General features: G+C 47.1%; 6 protein-coding genes across 6 annotated transcripts; 2 read left to right on the top strand and 4 right to left on the bottom strand.

The window, feature by feature from the left end:
* Window positions 1-93: 93 nt before the first annotated feature.
* On the bottom strand, window positions 94-2963 carry MGYG_03364 (sey1; the record flags this gene model as incomplete). The annotated part of the gene is made up of 4 exons (XM_003175796.1): window positions 94-395; window positions 464-2208; window positions 2278-2724; window positions 2869-2963. 4 exons carry the CDS (start codon window positions 2961-2963, stop codon window positions 94-96), a joined length of 2589 nt encoding a protein of 862 aa, XP_003175844.1.
* A 1103-nt stretch (window positions 2964-4066) lies between these two features.
* Window positions 4067-6034, bottom strand: MGYG_03363 (hypothetical protein; the record flags this gene model as incomplete). Its single annotated transcript, XM_003175795.1, has 5 exons — window positions 4067-5116; window positions 5170-5314; window positions 5375-5533; window positions 5591-5760; window positions 5819-6034. The coding sequence occupies 5 exons, from the start codon at window positions 6032-6034 to the stop codon at window positions 4067-4069; spliced, it is 1740 nt and encodes a 579-aa protein (XP_003175843.1).
* Window positions 6035-7575: 1541 nt separating this feature from the next.
* Window positions 7576-8103, top strand: MGYG_03362 (hypothetical protein; the record flags this gene model as incomplete). Its single annotated transcript, XM_003175794.1, has 1 exon — window positions 7576-8103. The coding sequence occupies one exon, from the start codon at window positions 7576-7578 to the stop codon at window positions 8101-8103; it is 528 nt and encodes a 175-aa protein (XP_003175842.1).
* A 236-nt stretch (window positions 8104-8339) lies between these two features.
* MGYG_03361 (hypothetical protein) lies at window positions 8340-10776 on the bottom strand (the record flags this gene model as incomplete). Its single annotated transcript, XM_003175793.1, has 4 exons — window positions 8340-8880; window positions 8945-10229; window positions 10292-10579; window positions 10671-10776. The coding sequence occupies 4 exons, from the start codon at window positions 10774-10776 to the stop codon at window positions 8340-8342; spliced, it is 2220 nt and encodes a 739-aa protein (XP_003175841.1).
* Window positions 10777-11275: 499 nt separating this feature from the next.
* Window positions 11276-13019, bottom strand: MGYG_03360 (hypothetical protein; the record flags this gene model as incomplete). The annotated part of the gene is made up of 2 exons (XM_003175792.1): window positions 11276-12526; window positions 12675-13019. 2 exons carry the CDS (start codon window positions 13017-13019, stop codon window positions 11276-11278), a joined length of 1596 nt encoding a protein of 531 aa, XP_003175840.1.
* A 1303-nt stretch (window positions 13020-14322) lies between these two features.
* Window positions 14323-14994, top strand: MGYG_03359 (hypothetical protein; the record flags this gene model as incomplete). Its single annotated transcript, XM_003175791.1, has 1 exon — window positions 14323-14994. One exon carries the CDS (start codon window positions 14323-14325, stop codon window positions 14992-14994), a length of 672 nt encoding a protein of 223 aa, XP_003175839.1.
* Between the last annotated feature and the right edge of the window lie 181 nt (window positions 14995-15175).

Here is a 15175-nt window from a genome sequence, read left to right as displayed (position 1 = left end):
TTAATATGACCAGCAGAAAGAAAATAAGACAGGGGCCAATGGTGATATACCCGCTTGACAAAGGAGGCGAAGAGAAAAATATATAGAGTACCTTTACAAGTCATCGTCATCGTCGTCATCTTCCGTAGCAGGACGCCTTCCCTTGCCCTTGAGGTTGGATGACATTTCGTATTCTTCAACATGCGTGCTGTTGCGCCCGGACATGGCCATGGCCTGGCGTCCTGTATCAGATGACTCCAGGAACTCTCGGAGTCGTCGTTTACCTTCTTCGACCGCTTGACGAGAGGCTGCTTCTGTCATGTTTATCATAGGGCCCCAGAGGTTTAGTCTAAAGGTGACATAAGCTCCTACGCCAATGACAAGGAGGAATAAGAAGTATATAGGGTTCCGAAGGACTATGTAATTGTATGCGTTAGCTGAAGGCCGTCGTTGCATAATGAAGAATGGAAGAAGCAGTACTCACCAGCGATTATTTCGTTCCAGCCCAAAGCCAGGAGAAGGCCGTAGAAATACAAGGGAACCTGGGTAATGCCACCAATGGCACTTCGTTTTGCTTCAACGTACACACCATCTGCAGCCTTTTTGAACCGAACAGTCAAGTCTTGTCTCTTGGCTTCACTGAGCATAGTCATCTCTTCCTCCAGACTCTTGCCATCCTCTTCATCCACACCACCAATTGGTGCAAGGTCTTCTTCATCAGCAGCACTGGCGGAGCTGGGCATATGGCCTACCCAATTATCCAAAGGTGGAGGTGCAGAAGTTTCGTTTAGCTTAAAACGCGCCAGGAGAGGGATCAATTTAAGAGTAGATTCCCTGGCAGTGGTGTAAATGTTTTCGATGTCATCTGTAGGCCGCCAGATCCGTGGTACACCAAGGTCGTCATAACGGAATTTGTCCTCGAAGTTCTCGCGTAACTTAAGGAGAATATTGCCTTCCATCATCTCCTCCTCGATCTTGGAACGCAGTACGCCCCAGGATTTTCGTCGCAGTCTCCATAGACCAACGTCAACTTCCTCCAAGCTTGCATCGAAACTCTTTGCTCGCTCGGTGAATCTTCGTTCGGCGTCCAAAACTGTTTTTACGAATAGAGACCAGATTCTATCCCAAATGGTCTTTTCACTGGGCTTATCTCCGTCCTCTGGGGCCCTGGAGCCACCTCGCCCCGACCCAAGTGCATTGAATTCTAGGTCAATGGAATCGCCCAGGCGAGACCTCACCCATCGTTCCACTCTAGTGGCAAGGCGCCTCATCTCGTCCTTTCTGAGCTGCGAACTGATCTTCTCGAGATCCTTTTGGTATAGAGAGAGCTCCTGCTTGTAATCGCTCCAAGGAGCTCCTTCTACCACAATGACGCCGGCCTCTTTTTCGAACTTCTCAATTGCGAGTTTCCTTTCCCTAGTGACAATTTCGGCAAAATCATAACTGGCTCCTTTCTTCTGCCCAGCTTTGACTGCAGAACTGACTGCTTCACTAAATTCGGCAACGCCAGACTTGTGTGCGGCGCTGAGCTGGCCGGTAAATAAAGCCTTAAGTCGTGTGTCGATTTTCTCCTCTAGTTCGGATTTTTTGGTTGCAAACACACGCTTGTGGTACCGACTCGCCTCGGTTTCGAAACTGGTCATTGTCTTTCCGCGAGCTGCACACATGGCAGCACCAAGGCCGGCGAGAATTATTGGAGTTCCGGATCGAGTTGCATCCTCTTGTTGTGCCTCAAACGGCCCAATGGTCTGGTCGAATAAAATAAGAACTTCTCGTGCAATCTCATCGCAGCGGAATTGCGCTAGAAGTTCTTGTTGAGTAGGGAGATCCAGATCCTTATTATTTGCAATTTGTTCCCAGATCCCTTCCGCATAAACTGCAAAACCATCAGCTGGAATTCGCCGATGGTACTCAGGGAGGAAAACTCCGCCTTCCGCTGCTGTACCCTTAACAGCCAGGCTGGAAGGGTCGCGGTGGCCATCCCTGAACCGAGTACTGAGTTTATCAACTTCTTCAGCAAATTTCTCCGGCTGGAAACTCTTATGGGGCAAGCCTGCAAAGGCAAAATCGAAGTAATCCTCAATAGTGGAATTCTCAGTTCCCTCTGGTTTGGACAGTGATGTCCATATTCGTTGGAGATCCTGCATTAAAGTATTCTGTAGATTCGTAAGTGGGGTTGTCCCCACGAAATCACGAATAACAAAAAACAGTAAAGACCTGGGTGTGGATCTATATGAGGAGGTACCAAATGTCAGTGTCTTTGTGTGGGGATAAAGTGGTGTTCGGAGGATAACATACTTTGTATCCTTGAGGAACAATTGAAGGTTCACTTCGAAAACAGTCTTTAAGAGACCCATATTGGCTCCTTGATATAATCCAACCTGGTGCTCCCAGATATTGACAATAAGCACCTCACTTGTAGCAAGCGCAAAAAGGGCACTTTTGCGTTCAAAGTCCTGGTCCTCTCCACGCTCTCTACCGTCAGTTCCTTCAACATCCATGACCAAAATATTATCTGCCATCTTGTCTTTCTCGTTTAAAGCGGTGCGTTTATTTTTAGAGAGCCATATCCCCTTTGTGGTCTGACGCCTTTCGGTCTCGGACATTACACTGAATTCTGTTTTGAAAAGGGTATTCAGGAGGGTTGACTTTCCGGTGGACTGCGAGCCAAAGACAGATATAAGGTGGTAATTAAACCCGGCCGGGGAAACCTTCTCGTGTACCAGGTATTTTGATAGATTTTGACTGTGGGTAGCCATTCAAAAGTCAGCAATCGGAAGGTAGGTAAATGCGCATATATATTTGTTCCTCCCGAGGCGCCCCTCAGAGCGCCCCGAGGGAGGAAATGTGTGGAATGTGATCTTGCTTCACACCAGGGTCACGGCGTACTTGAACTCCTTATCGCCATCCACTACCTGGACTCCATGCTGGTAGTCCCCCCCGTTAACTTCTCCAACAGAAGAAAAATGCCCATTTGAAGTCATGATGTATTCATCCAAGTATGGATCCTCCCTCGATCGCACTTCGGCAAACAGGCCACAGCCGCGGGCTCTCCCGGCGAGATCACTTCGACACAATCAACAGAAATAAAGTAAGTTTTGGGTAGTGCTCGTCACGAACGATAAAAGGCTCTTGTATCTGAGGAGAATATAGGGTCAGCTTCTCTTCTCCTTTTATTGCGCCTGGTGTCGAGTACATTAAATAGGGAGGCGACTGGGTGGATAATTTTCGCAGGAACGCACCAACACACTCGACTTCGGTGGCGGCAAAAGAGATCTCAGCACTGCAAAAGAATTGATTCCATATATGTTTTCTCTCGTCAGCGCCAGCAGATGGCTGTCTGTAGGTCTCAAAGTGCTTGACGTCGTTTTGTTTCATTACGCTGTCCTTTGCCTTTAGTTATATTTCAGCTGCGGTTGGATCAGGAGACAGGCTTGGCGTGTTGACATCATCCCCATCCGTCTCCTTTATACAAGTAACAGCCACCGCGTGAATCCATCAGATGACGAGGACGACACGAAGGAATATTTACAGAGTGACAGTACCTAGATACAGCCTGACTAGTTTAGCTTGATGGGAGACCTCTCTTCTAGTTAGCTAGTCGGATTTATAGAAGCTGTACACAGTCCTCAGCCACCAGTGGCACACCAGAGCAGTAGGGCCCAATTATACACGAGAGATCTGTAAGTAAAAGAAAGAACTGCGAAGATGATATGCTATTTTAAGGCTAGCGAAAGGCGACAGCTTCATATATTCCTTTTTAATCCTTTCTATCAGCGACATACTGCCCGACGCAAGTCGACAACGCCCGAGAGGGTTCATATTGGAGAGAAGGCACTGACAGCTGCATCAGTCGACTAACTAGCGATAGAATAAGCATGGTTACAATGCATTTTCCTAATAATAAGGAGCAGGGTCGTCCTCGGAAGGATAGGATTTGGATCCCCTGGCGGAACTTTGGAGGAAATGGTGCTCTCCATCAGTCCTGGTTAATACCCCTGTCAGGGGCTGGGTCGTCAAGGTTGGGACTTCATTTGTTTATTCTTCCTATGATCGTTGTGGTGCAACTTCTATACTCCGTATTCGTTTATGCGGATGCAGGCTTCATGAATAGTTTCTCTCGGGGCAGGAAGAACGAACATATCACCTGAAGGGCTCCAGCTGCAATCATAGATATGTAGACCTTCTTCATGGCTTCCACAATAGCCTCGATCGCCAGTGACTTGACCTCCTCGGAACCGTTCTGGAGGATGACAGACTGTGTTCCAGCAATGGCAGCGATAAGTTCTGCAGAGGTATAGCCTCGGCCAGCCAGGTATTTGGAAAGGTTCTGGAATGCCAGCTGTTGGAAAATAGTTCCCGCAACGGTAAGGGAGATGGTCTCAGCGCCGATTTGAGCCAGATTGATATAATTGATCGCATGCTGCACTTCGTCTTCCTTGACTTTCGCGGCTGCAACACCATAAGAGGCTTGTACACCAAGTCCAGTTCCAATTCCAACAATAACACTGTATCCATAGATATTGGCAACTGGTGTATCTACACCAACTGTCGACATCAGAGCTGAACCGACCACTATTAAAACACCGCTTATTGTGTAGTATGGAGCGTAGTACCCAACCAGGGGCATAGTGACTCCTTGGATCATCACCGACACAATCGCAAGAACTATCAAGGGAAGAAGACGGACTGCCGCATCCACGGGACTATCGCCTCTGGTAAACTGGAAGAAAAGTGGTATATAATATGCGGGAACTAGAAGTGCTGAATTAGCGCAGGAGGTACTCACGTATAAGAGAACCATCACTGAGCGTCTCAAGAATTGGGCAGGAAAAACACGTCTTTCTAGAGTCGTGAAAAGAGGGACACCCTGTTGAATAGCAAAGGCAATAAAGACGACACCGAAGACGACGAATGAGGCAATTGTGCGATTATCGGACCATCCCCAGAGTGTGGAAGCAAAAGTCATGGGAATTACCCACCCAACGTATATCCCGGCGTTAAGGACCATACCAATGATGTCCAGCTCTTTCAACTTTTGAAGTGCTCCCTTATGACGATTAGGTAGATAATCAGGCACTAGCAGCAGAAGTACCGGAGCCTTCACAGCAGCTAGGACAAGGTTGATATAGAATGCCTTCATAGCCATGTTAGCAGTCTACAAAATACACAAGCAGTGGTACAACCTACCCATCTCCAAGTGGCTTTACTATGTGCAAATAAACCTCCTATGACAGGCCCGATAACAGTACCAAGCCCCCAGACAAACCCAGACATACTCACGTAAAGTGGCTGCCGTCTTTCTGGGACAAATACGGAGAAGTAGGTAAGGACCCTAGTAAGTTGTCAGCACATAAAATCAAATATGGTAGGGTAAGTAAGTATTGATGCTTACCCAAGATACATTCCGGAACCACCAATTCCGGCAATAACTCGCCCTATTATCAGTGCATTCATGTTTGGTGCAGCACCACATAATGCGCTTCCCGCCTCAAACAAGACAATCGACACGATATATACGATTTTGATGCTAAATATGTTATAAAGCGCACCTCTGTAAACTAATTAGCTTTGTATTTAATCTTAAGATTAAATGGGAGTGATATCCTACATTGGAAGGATTGTTGCAACCGATCCAAGAGGGAAGCCGGATCCAAGCCAGCTAAGCTTTTGAACGGCGCCAAATTGCTCTATTACAGGTGCTTGAACATCTGCCACGATAGTAGTATCCAGGCCATAAAGAAAGGCAGAAGCAAGTAGTACGATAACTGCAAGTGTCCACTATGTTCACGTTAGAATTGGTGGCTTAGCCTGGAGCAAACGTATATTCAACACATACCCCCCATCCTTCGGGCCTCTGTGGAAGTTCACTTGACTTAGGAGAAGGGTATTCAGGGTCTTCTACACTGTCCCTGCTCCCTTTATGCTTAAGCCCAGATGCTTGTGTATCATGGTGTTCGGGTTTCGATACTGAATTATCCTTCTCAAAATCCCGTACAGTTGTCAATTCAGGTGCAACCGGATCTGGCCGGTCTATGCTGGATCTGGTACCCATACGGAGTATATGATTGGGTATTGAGGTGATATCAATCTTCAAGGCCTTGAAATATTGACTCGGAATCTTTAAAGGGAAGAGCCTAAGAGCAAAAACGAACAACGAGATATAGCATGAAATGCCCAACGTTGACTCTTCAGCGGCATCAGCTACACCATAACATCGAAAATCCTGGCAGAGATGAAAAGCGAGAATCTTCTTCAAGTAGGACGTTTAATAACTTGGAGGTGGAGAGGATTTATAATCATTGCCCAAATTCGACTCATGGCAAGAAACTGATCAGGATTATAAATGTAGGTGCTCCGCAGCTAAAGAGTTTCATCAACCTCTTCGGAAGTGCCTTGGCAAGTCCACCTTGCGACTCTCGCACGGAGCGGGTTCCTAGAGCGGGTTTCCATTCATGACTGGACCCGGGTATCTTTTGCGGGTATTTTTTATTTAGTGTTGTTTGTTGCAACCATATGTTCAACTTCTGTTGGACATACTTGTTAGGGAATAGATGGAAAATCAAGGGAAGAACAAACATCCCAGTCGTCGAGTTGTTGGGAGAATTCACCATTCTGCGGAACCATTGCTATTCATTGGCGACTCCACTGTTGCTATAACAAGTGATCAGCTATTAAATGAAGTACGAGCCAACATCAGCAGAAGGCCAGAGGAAGTTCCTGGGGCACCAAAGAAGGCAAGTACATCCTGGCATGACTCGTAGCCGCAGGCCGAGAGCCAGGGCCTTTTTTATTTCTATTTTAATTTTTCACTTCTCAAGCTCCGACGGGCTGGCCATGGGTCAAAAGCCGTAACTTAGTGGGTCAGGTAAAAAAAACCACGGCGTGGCAAGTCTTGTCACTGTTAGCAGAGGAACAACGGGAAAGTAACATTGAGCGTCGTCTCTAGATCATGTTAAGGCAGCATAGCCAACCATGGATCCTTGACTGATTCGGTCTCAGCATGATATAAAGATGAGAAAGTTGATGATAGTAACGCTTGAAGCTCGAAGGTGAAGTTGCTGTTCGTAGTTCACCAGGAACCTTTCTCGAATCATTCACGTGACTTATTGAACCCCGGAGGAAATTAATTTATCCGATGTACCTCGGCTTCTAAGATTTCCAGCCAATCAACATCCAAGACAGGCCGTGGGGGCCTGCTACCCGTTTGGGAAATAAGAAGAGGTGATGGACAGGCACTTCGAAGATATTGAGGTTTTGCAGGCTGATAATGCAATTGGTTGCTCTGGATCATGCATGGATGGGTATGTGAGAGATAGTACTTACTATAGATGTATCTCTGCATCGATGTTTGAGGCCGATAATCATCGGAGAATTATCTAGATATGATAGCCTGGGAGATAACAACAAAATGGTCATACCCTTCCCCCAGCGGATACTAATTTTGTACGGACTGAGAAAATACCTGATGATATAAATATCGAGCGGTGCGTCAAATTCACTTTATTGAAACTATTCAAGACCTTTCTCTCAAGAGTCAACATTTCATACCACTACGGTTAATTCCATTCGACTTGCTACAGCCACACATCCAAAATGGCATCGGGAATGTTGTTCGACCCAATGCGTCTTCTTCGCCTTGCTCCTCTTATCAGCAGCACAGGGAGTGTAGTATACTCGACGTGCGAACTTATTATGAACTCTGCCTTCCTCCATCCAACCATCCGCAGAGAAGCCGACATTGTTCTCCCTCGCTGGTTTAAGACAGTCTTCCAAAGCGGCGTCACGATAGTTATTGGACTGATCACCATAACCACGTCCACATCCCTAGCCAATATCTACCTCTCATACAACAACGGCCTTTCGATCACAGAGGGTATCATGGCTCTGCCTTTCAGCGCCAAAATGTATGCTTTGGGAGTGACTTGTGCCTTGGGCCACTTGACCTTCATCCCATGGGTTGCGCAACCAATCGAGCACCTAAAGGCAAACACATCGAAGAGAGGTGGCTCTGCAGAGATGAAAGATTGGCTGAGCGTGCACAGGATCAGATGGACTGTTGCCGATTTCCCAGCTTGGGTGGCTTTCTTTCTAGCCGTTTTGACATTTGAAGAAGCTCTCTAGTCTATGACTGACAGAGGACGCGTGTGCCTTGGGTATCAAGCCGCTGGTGGAAATACTTCACATGCGGAAGAAAGTAGGAAGTCATGGGCTGATCGAGTGGTTTGGGTAAAGCATGTACCATAGAGTCATTTGATCAAGTTAATATACAAAATCCTATCCAACCTCCCTAAAATATTGGAAAATTATGACTAAAATAGATAATCAGGCATATATCTCATGCAACAGAATGAACGTTATCAAACGGATTGGTAGTTTTGCGCATCCATCCAGTCAAAATTCCACCCTTGCCCAAGAAAGAGGTCCAAGTTGAGATTAGGGTTACCAAATCCTCCAGTGTCGTCCATGAGATTGAGATTTAAGTTCACATCTAGATTGGGCTCGGACAACGGGGCACCGTTTTGTAGATATGACGATGACGATGACTGACTAGGAGTTTGGAGTTGGGTATTAAATAGTGACATTGAAGGTGTATCCTGAGGTGTGGTATATCCGCTTGAGTTCGTAGAAGGCTGCTTCTCAGGTATAGAGTTTGGTGGGCTCATTTGCTGCTGTTGTGAGTACTGATATTGCTGCTGCAAACTGTGTTGCTGTTGTTGTTGCTGCTGCTGCTGCTGCTGTTCCTTGAGCATCTTACCAGGAACTATGTTGACAGCTCCAAAATATGGAAGTATAATCCGTCGAGCTTGGTTGCAATTTTTGGTTTTGGGTCCAGTTATCAAACCTCCATCAGCATCTCGACAAGAGCAGAGTTTTTCAATGACACTCGCAGACTGATAGCTAACGGAGTCCTCAGGCAGGTCGGGGTCTGTGGCGAAGCATTCGAGCAATGGACATGGCGGACCTCCAGTCGGCACGAGTCTGCGGGTCGTTGGCAAATGGCGAGCCGAGCAGGTGGACGATAAGGAGGACTGTAGCTGTAAAAACTTGGAAATCGATCACTTTGCAAAATATACGATCGGCATTTTGCATGTCGTTGATGCCCTTATAACACTCGATGGTTTGTCTCGCTGACTCAAGAGCAGCATTATGGCAGTATTGGCATCGCTTGTCGGTGTTGGATTTCAGCATGAATGGTAGGTGAAGCAACATCCGCACGAAGTGATGGGCAAATTGTGACCAAAGTCGACTGCTCTTTTCTGCAGGACTTAGTTGGCTTAACTGGGATGGATCCCACCAATCGTCTCCCATCTGTTTATACAAGTCCTCTAACTCTTGGTCGATTTTTAGAGTAAGAGGAAGAGACATATTGCCGCCGTCTTGGTTTCTATCGATGATAGACCCCAACGGGAGGCAGACACGCAGCATATATGCTTCGGCAGGATCCATCTTCTTCACCTTTAGCAAATGCGTGATATGAGGCTTCAAGAGATGAAGTGGCACAGAATATGGTAGCCCAAGGATTGAGCTTTGGTATAAATCTGCGCACGCGAGGCTACACCATATATGGAGCTTGCGAAGTCCCAGCTCATCTTCTGGTCCAGGGCGGTTGTTTGGAAGATGGAGACCAGACAGTTGTGCAAAATTTATAGCCCGGCGTGTGAGTAGCCATGTTTTCCGTGGCCGACCAATATTGCTTTGGTATTTCCCAGCCATAGTAATACACTCTATACCAGGAAGAGATGAAGCGATGTCGTCGTCTTCGATAATATACTTTTGGACGGCGGCAACACACTGCTCGATGTACTTGTCCTTAGGTACCGGAACTTTGAGAGTCTGAAAATCGAATTCTTCCGCACGCTGTTCAAGGGTCATGAGGATGCAGTATAAAATTTTTCCGATATCAGCAGGGTTTTCGAGAGCTCCAGGTTTTAATATTTCCGGGAATCTTGTGCGCCATATGGTCCATATTATTGTCGGTGAATTTAGGAGCTTTTTTAGCTGTGTGGGAGATGGAAGGAGTTCCCTCAATGCAAGAACTGCACGTCTTTCTTTTAGAGCTATCGGATCGGCAACTCTCGAAACCTCCAAATCCACATGCTTCTCATCTCGAGAAAGAATATGGTTATCGAACAAGGTCAAAAGGGGAGCAGCGCCAGGCCCGGTGCCTCCTTGATCCATCGACTTGGAGCGAACTGGAATGGTTTCTGGAACTGTCTCAGCCTGACAATTGGAAAGGCTTTTGGTATCTAGCCTAGAGGTTAGAGCAGGTAATCAAAGGTAAGTGCATTGAATGTTAGGTAGTACCAACCTCGATCGATACTGTCTGTGGGAGACTCTATGTACGACCAGCTTGCATGCTCTTTCGATCCACTCTTGTCATTTTCATCCATTTGTTTCACCAGATTGCTCACGGTGTGTTCTAACGCTGCTACCCGTTCCCTCAAACTGTAGCTCTGGTCTCCTATTCGAAGTTTTGCAGCTTCCGGTCTCAGAGGCGCATGTTCCTGATCAATACAAGAGGAGCCTCGCGCATGGCACTCGTTGCATATTCCTGGCCGAGAAGCAGCATAAGTGCAGCGAATCTTTCGACGCCGGCCTAGCACGGCATTAATAGGATGGTCCAAATGATATGACTACTGCATCTCATCTGTAGAGTGGTTGTCAAAGTCAGAACAGAACGAACGCACATTCATAGCAGCTCTTTGTTCCTTTGCGCATTTTCTTGCGCTGCGGCTCTTGGTCGTGCAGTGACGTATCCGTGTCACCAGAAAGTGCTCGACGAAACGGCTCCATGATTATCGCCCAGCAGGTAGTTATATCAGAACGAGAGTCAGGTGTCAGGCAGGTCAACTGTCCAAAGCAGCAAGCATGTAGGCAACAGCGTAACTGCAGAGCGCCGCGGTGTGGCGGCTTTTTCTTTCTTTATTCAAGCAAGGAACGGAGCTGGGTTGTGTTAACACCGAGCGCGCATGACTAATCATTAGGATTATTAATGGTGTTAGCCTGCGGAGACCTTAAAACTTTAATTACTTTGTGTTCATTTAAGATTTGAGTTAAAGTTATGTAGTTAAATTGCTCCGTGTCCGTCTTTATATCAACATGCAAGACCATTACAGAATACTTTCTGGAATTAACTGTACAGAAATATATATTCTATTATTATTATTATATATATACCGCAAGTGTATTTCAATGTCTATCAATTACATACGTCATAATCACATTGGACAATGGGAAGAGGAGAGATAAAAGAAGGCTAATACGGAAGGAAAGGAAACTAGGTAGGGGGTTATCAGGCAACTCCAATGACAGCATTCTTGTTCTGCAGCTTATTCAAGTTTAGGGGCTTGATAAAAGCAGCAGCAAGGACAGAAACTCCACCAAGAGCTACGCAAAGAATGAAGGTGACCTTCAGGCCGTCGCCGTATGCGACGAGAACTCCGTCGAGGTCTTTTCCGGAGAACACTTTATGTAGTTCTGAGGCTCCGGTTTTAATAACTAGGCCCGGGTTCACAAGAGGCGCTACGTGAGGGAGTCTCTGAATTATCTTGTTCACAAATGCAGTTTGAGCTGCAGACACCCAGATAGCAGCTCCCATGGTCTGGATGAAGAGAATCATTGCAGTGGCGCTGGAGAGATCCTCAGGTTTCGCCAAAGCTTGACTGACAATGACTGGGATCTGGAGGGCAACACCTCCTCCAATACCGGCAAGAATCTGATACCCAATCCAAGTGCTTGCTGGCGTGTCGAGGCCGAAGGTATAGATTAGGCCTGAACCAATGGTAACCATGACGGATCCAAGAATCATAAGGTAGCTGAAGTGACCGAATGTCGCAATGAGTCCACCGGAAAGAGTGGAGAAGATACTGACTGCCAGCACGAAAGGCAGATTTCGGATTCCAGAATCTGAAGCTGAGGTATGCTTGATTGCCTGGAAGTAGATGGGAAGGTAGTAGATCAAGACGAAGAATGGCCCTGCAAAGAAGAAGATGTAGACGGAACTAATACTGATGTTCCATGTCTTGAACAAGCGTGGCGGAAGGAGTGCTCGGTCGCCCATCCACCATTCGTTCACAATAAAGCAGATGACCAAAAGTCCGAAAACAACCAGGGTAGCGATGACGGATCCGTCTGACCACTTCTTGGTAGTTCCTCCCCATTGCATGGCCAGTAGGAAGCTGACCACACCTGCCATGATTGTGAATGTTCCAACCAAGTCCATCTGCAATAGCTTCTCGCGCAGAGAGGCCTTGACTGGTCTAGAAGCTGGTGGGGCTGTGAAGAAAAAGAAAATGATGGCAGCGCTGATTCCTCCAACTGGGAGGTTGATGTAGAAGCACCATCGCCAAGATACCTTGTCAGTGAAAACACCACCAAGAAGAGGGCCAATAGCACTAGCCACACCATAAGTTGCACCCAGAATACCTGTGAAGGCCGGTCGTTGTTGTGTGAACCGAGAATCCATGATCGTGGTAGACACCACCGGTGAGGGCGGAGGCACCGGCACCAGCCAATGGCTTCGTTCCAACAATCCAGGGTGGTGCTGTTATTGGCGACCGCACAAATCAGGGAACCAATTTCGAAAAACGAAGATAGCGAGCATAAGAGACCGTCTTAGGTGGAAGTACTTAAACGCCTTTCCCCAAGTGGACTGGAACCAAACCACAGTCAGGAAAAACGCCGATCCGTACCAGCCCATTCTGATCTAACGATTTGAACTGGGCAGTTATCGTAGGAATTGCTGTAGCGACAATGGTCATATCCAGAGCAATTAGGAAGATGGAAAGGATGAGAGCCACGACGATGAAGGAAAGGGCAAATTTGCCCGGGTATTCAGTTCCATCGTCGGCTTCGTTGGGCGTACTTTGATCTCCGGTTGGAGCAGTTGACTTTTCGGCTTCTATTTGAAATGAGGTCGAAGAAGGGTTATGAGATCCTTTCGGAAGGCTGTTTCCATCTATTTGCGTGGTATGATCTGATAATGTCGACAGAGGCCGTTGAGGCGTCGACCTTTCGGTCTCTAATGTTGACTGCATGCCGAGCGGTGAAACCTGCAACTATTGTGTATAGACGTCGTTGTATGTATGGAGAAAAGGAACTGCAATTGAATTGGACTGGAAAGGGAAATGGAGAGTGTGTCCGACGAGGCTATATATATAGATGACTGAGGATTGTATCTGTATACAAAAAACAAAGGTATCAGAAGCCATCCTGGAGAAGAATATCAGCGGGTCTTTATATCCAGATACTTCATATCGTCAGCCTTGGATGGGAACAATCCTTTGGCTGAGCGATCGACAGCCAACCAGGCGCGGAAAGCTCATGCCATGATGTTCCGTAATGACGTCGAAAAAAAGAAAAAGATAATGATACCTGAATCATTATCGCGAAGAAAAAGTAAGGCTAGGGAAAGAACCTGCTCCTCCAGGCACAACATCGCTCCGTGTTGTCGCCGCATCCCCGTTTCAAGCGCAATGGACCGCTCTGTTCCAAAAGTGTCAGGGTGAGCAATTCTTTCGGAATTAGGAGGTAAGAGTTTGTCCGTCCATGGGCATTGAGTATGGGTATCTAATTGGACCAATCCATGGAGGATTAACTGGAGCCCAGTTCGAGTCATACGGAGTACTTAGTCACATCCAGGGCCCCAGCCAGCCGCATACGAAGATCGGGGCCGTGATGTGCCTTTGAAACATGGCCGCATGGACATAACGAGAGTTGCCATAACTCCATAACGCTCGATTCATAACACCATAACTCCATAGCGCTCTAGATTCATAGCGCCATAACTCCATAACCGCCAGCAAGGGTTTCGTTCTAAAGCGACGAATAACGTTATGAAGCGGAGCAGGAGAAGCAGATGGAAGAAACAGCGACTGCAAGCTTGTTTTACGCGGACAAAAGGTCGGAAAGATCGCGGTGATGACTAATTAGTCCGTGGCTTTGTCCGTAGGATGACTAAGCCTAACTCCGCCGCAAAACGTCCGTTTGAGGCTCTTTTGCTACATTTACTTAAGTTGCAAAGGGCGCTATTATTAGTGTTATTATATTACTAGTATTGTTTGTCCAAGGTTAACTACTCTATTCTATACGGAGGACTGGCTTAAAGATGGTTAGGGGGCCGCTTGAGTGGTTTGCGTAAGACATGTCTGCCTGGGTAGCTAGGGCCCTGGAACAACAAGGCCCGCAAGATGTGTTCAGGATCTGATGGACGGCGTTCACCTAACATCCAACGAATTCCATCTGTTGGTGACACAGCCGATTGACTACAAGCCTTATCTACGGTGCACAGCAGTGATTTTAATATCCAGCAACTGCCTGCATTACACCAGCCTGGAGAACATGGCCATCACCGAGATCGCCATTCTAAAGCTGCGGCCCGCAGCCCTGACAGCCACCAACAAGCCCAATGAAGCCACCACAGCATTTCTTCGCACCGCCAAACAAGCCATGGAATCATATACCGGGTTCCCATTTTACATCTTCACCCAGTTCGAAGATCCCGCACTTGTCTATATAGTCGGCAACTGGGATACGAGAAGGCAGCACTATGATGATTGGATACCATCTGATGCGAACCAAGGCCTGTTGGAGAGCGGCAAGGATCTATTTGATATTGCGGGACTAGCACACCTTGATATCAACCAGCAGGAATCGGGGCTTCCGTCAGATGCGCCGGTGCTAGCGCTCGATTGGTTCCATATGACTCCTGGCCAGAAAGAGGAATTCATCAGGGCCTGGGAAGGGAGCGTTTCTACCTGTTTGAAAGAGATGACTGCTCCATATATCGTTCGAAGCGGATGGCGCATTGATGGAGAGCGAAAGATCGAAGACAAGGAAGAAGTCGGCGCAGACGGGGAGCCGGAATTAGAGGAGTTTGCAGCATTCTCAGGATGGCGGGATGTCGGCCACAGCGACTCGTATAAGGGGTCAGAAGGATTCAGCCGATTCCAACAGCTTCTTGGCCTTGCAACCAAGGTTGAATCCAAACGACTTATCAGGCTTGATCTCTAGGCTGTTGGCCCCTAGGTTCCAGTTCCCTCAGCAGTGGGCATCGATTTTTTCAAGTGGGAAAGGGTTCATTCATATATGTTATTCGAATTTAGATTGCTCCGAAATGAAACCCGACAGTCTCTAATATATATACGCCATATGTGCCAGCAGATATCATATTACAGACTCCCAACACTTTTAG

This window comes from Nannizzia gypsea, genomic scaffold (assembly GCF_000150975.2).
Source record: "Nannizzia gypsea CBS 118893 supercont1.2 genomic scaffold, whole genome shotgun sequence".
NCBI classification, from domain to species: Eukaryota; Fungi; Ascomycota; class Eurotiomycetes; order Onygenales; family Arthrodermataceae; genus Nannizzia; species Nannizzia gypsea.
Note: the sequence above shows the minus strand (reverse complement) of the source record. Positions and strands in the feature narration are given on the sequence as shown.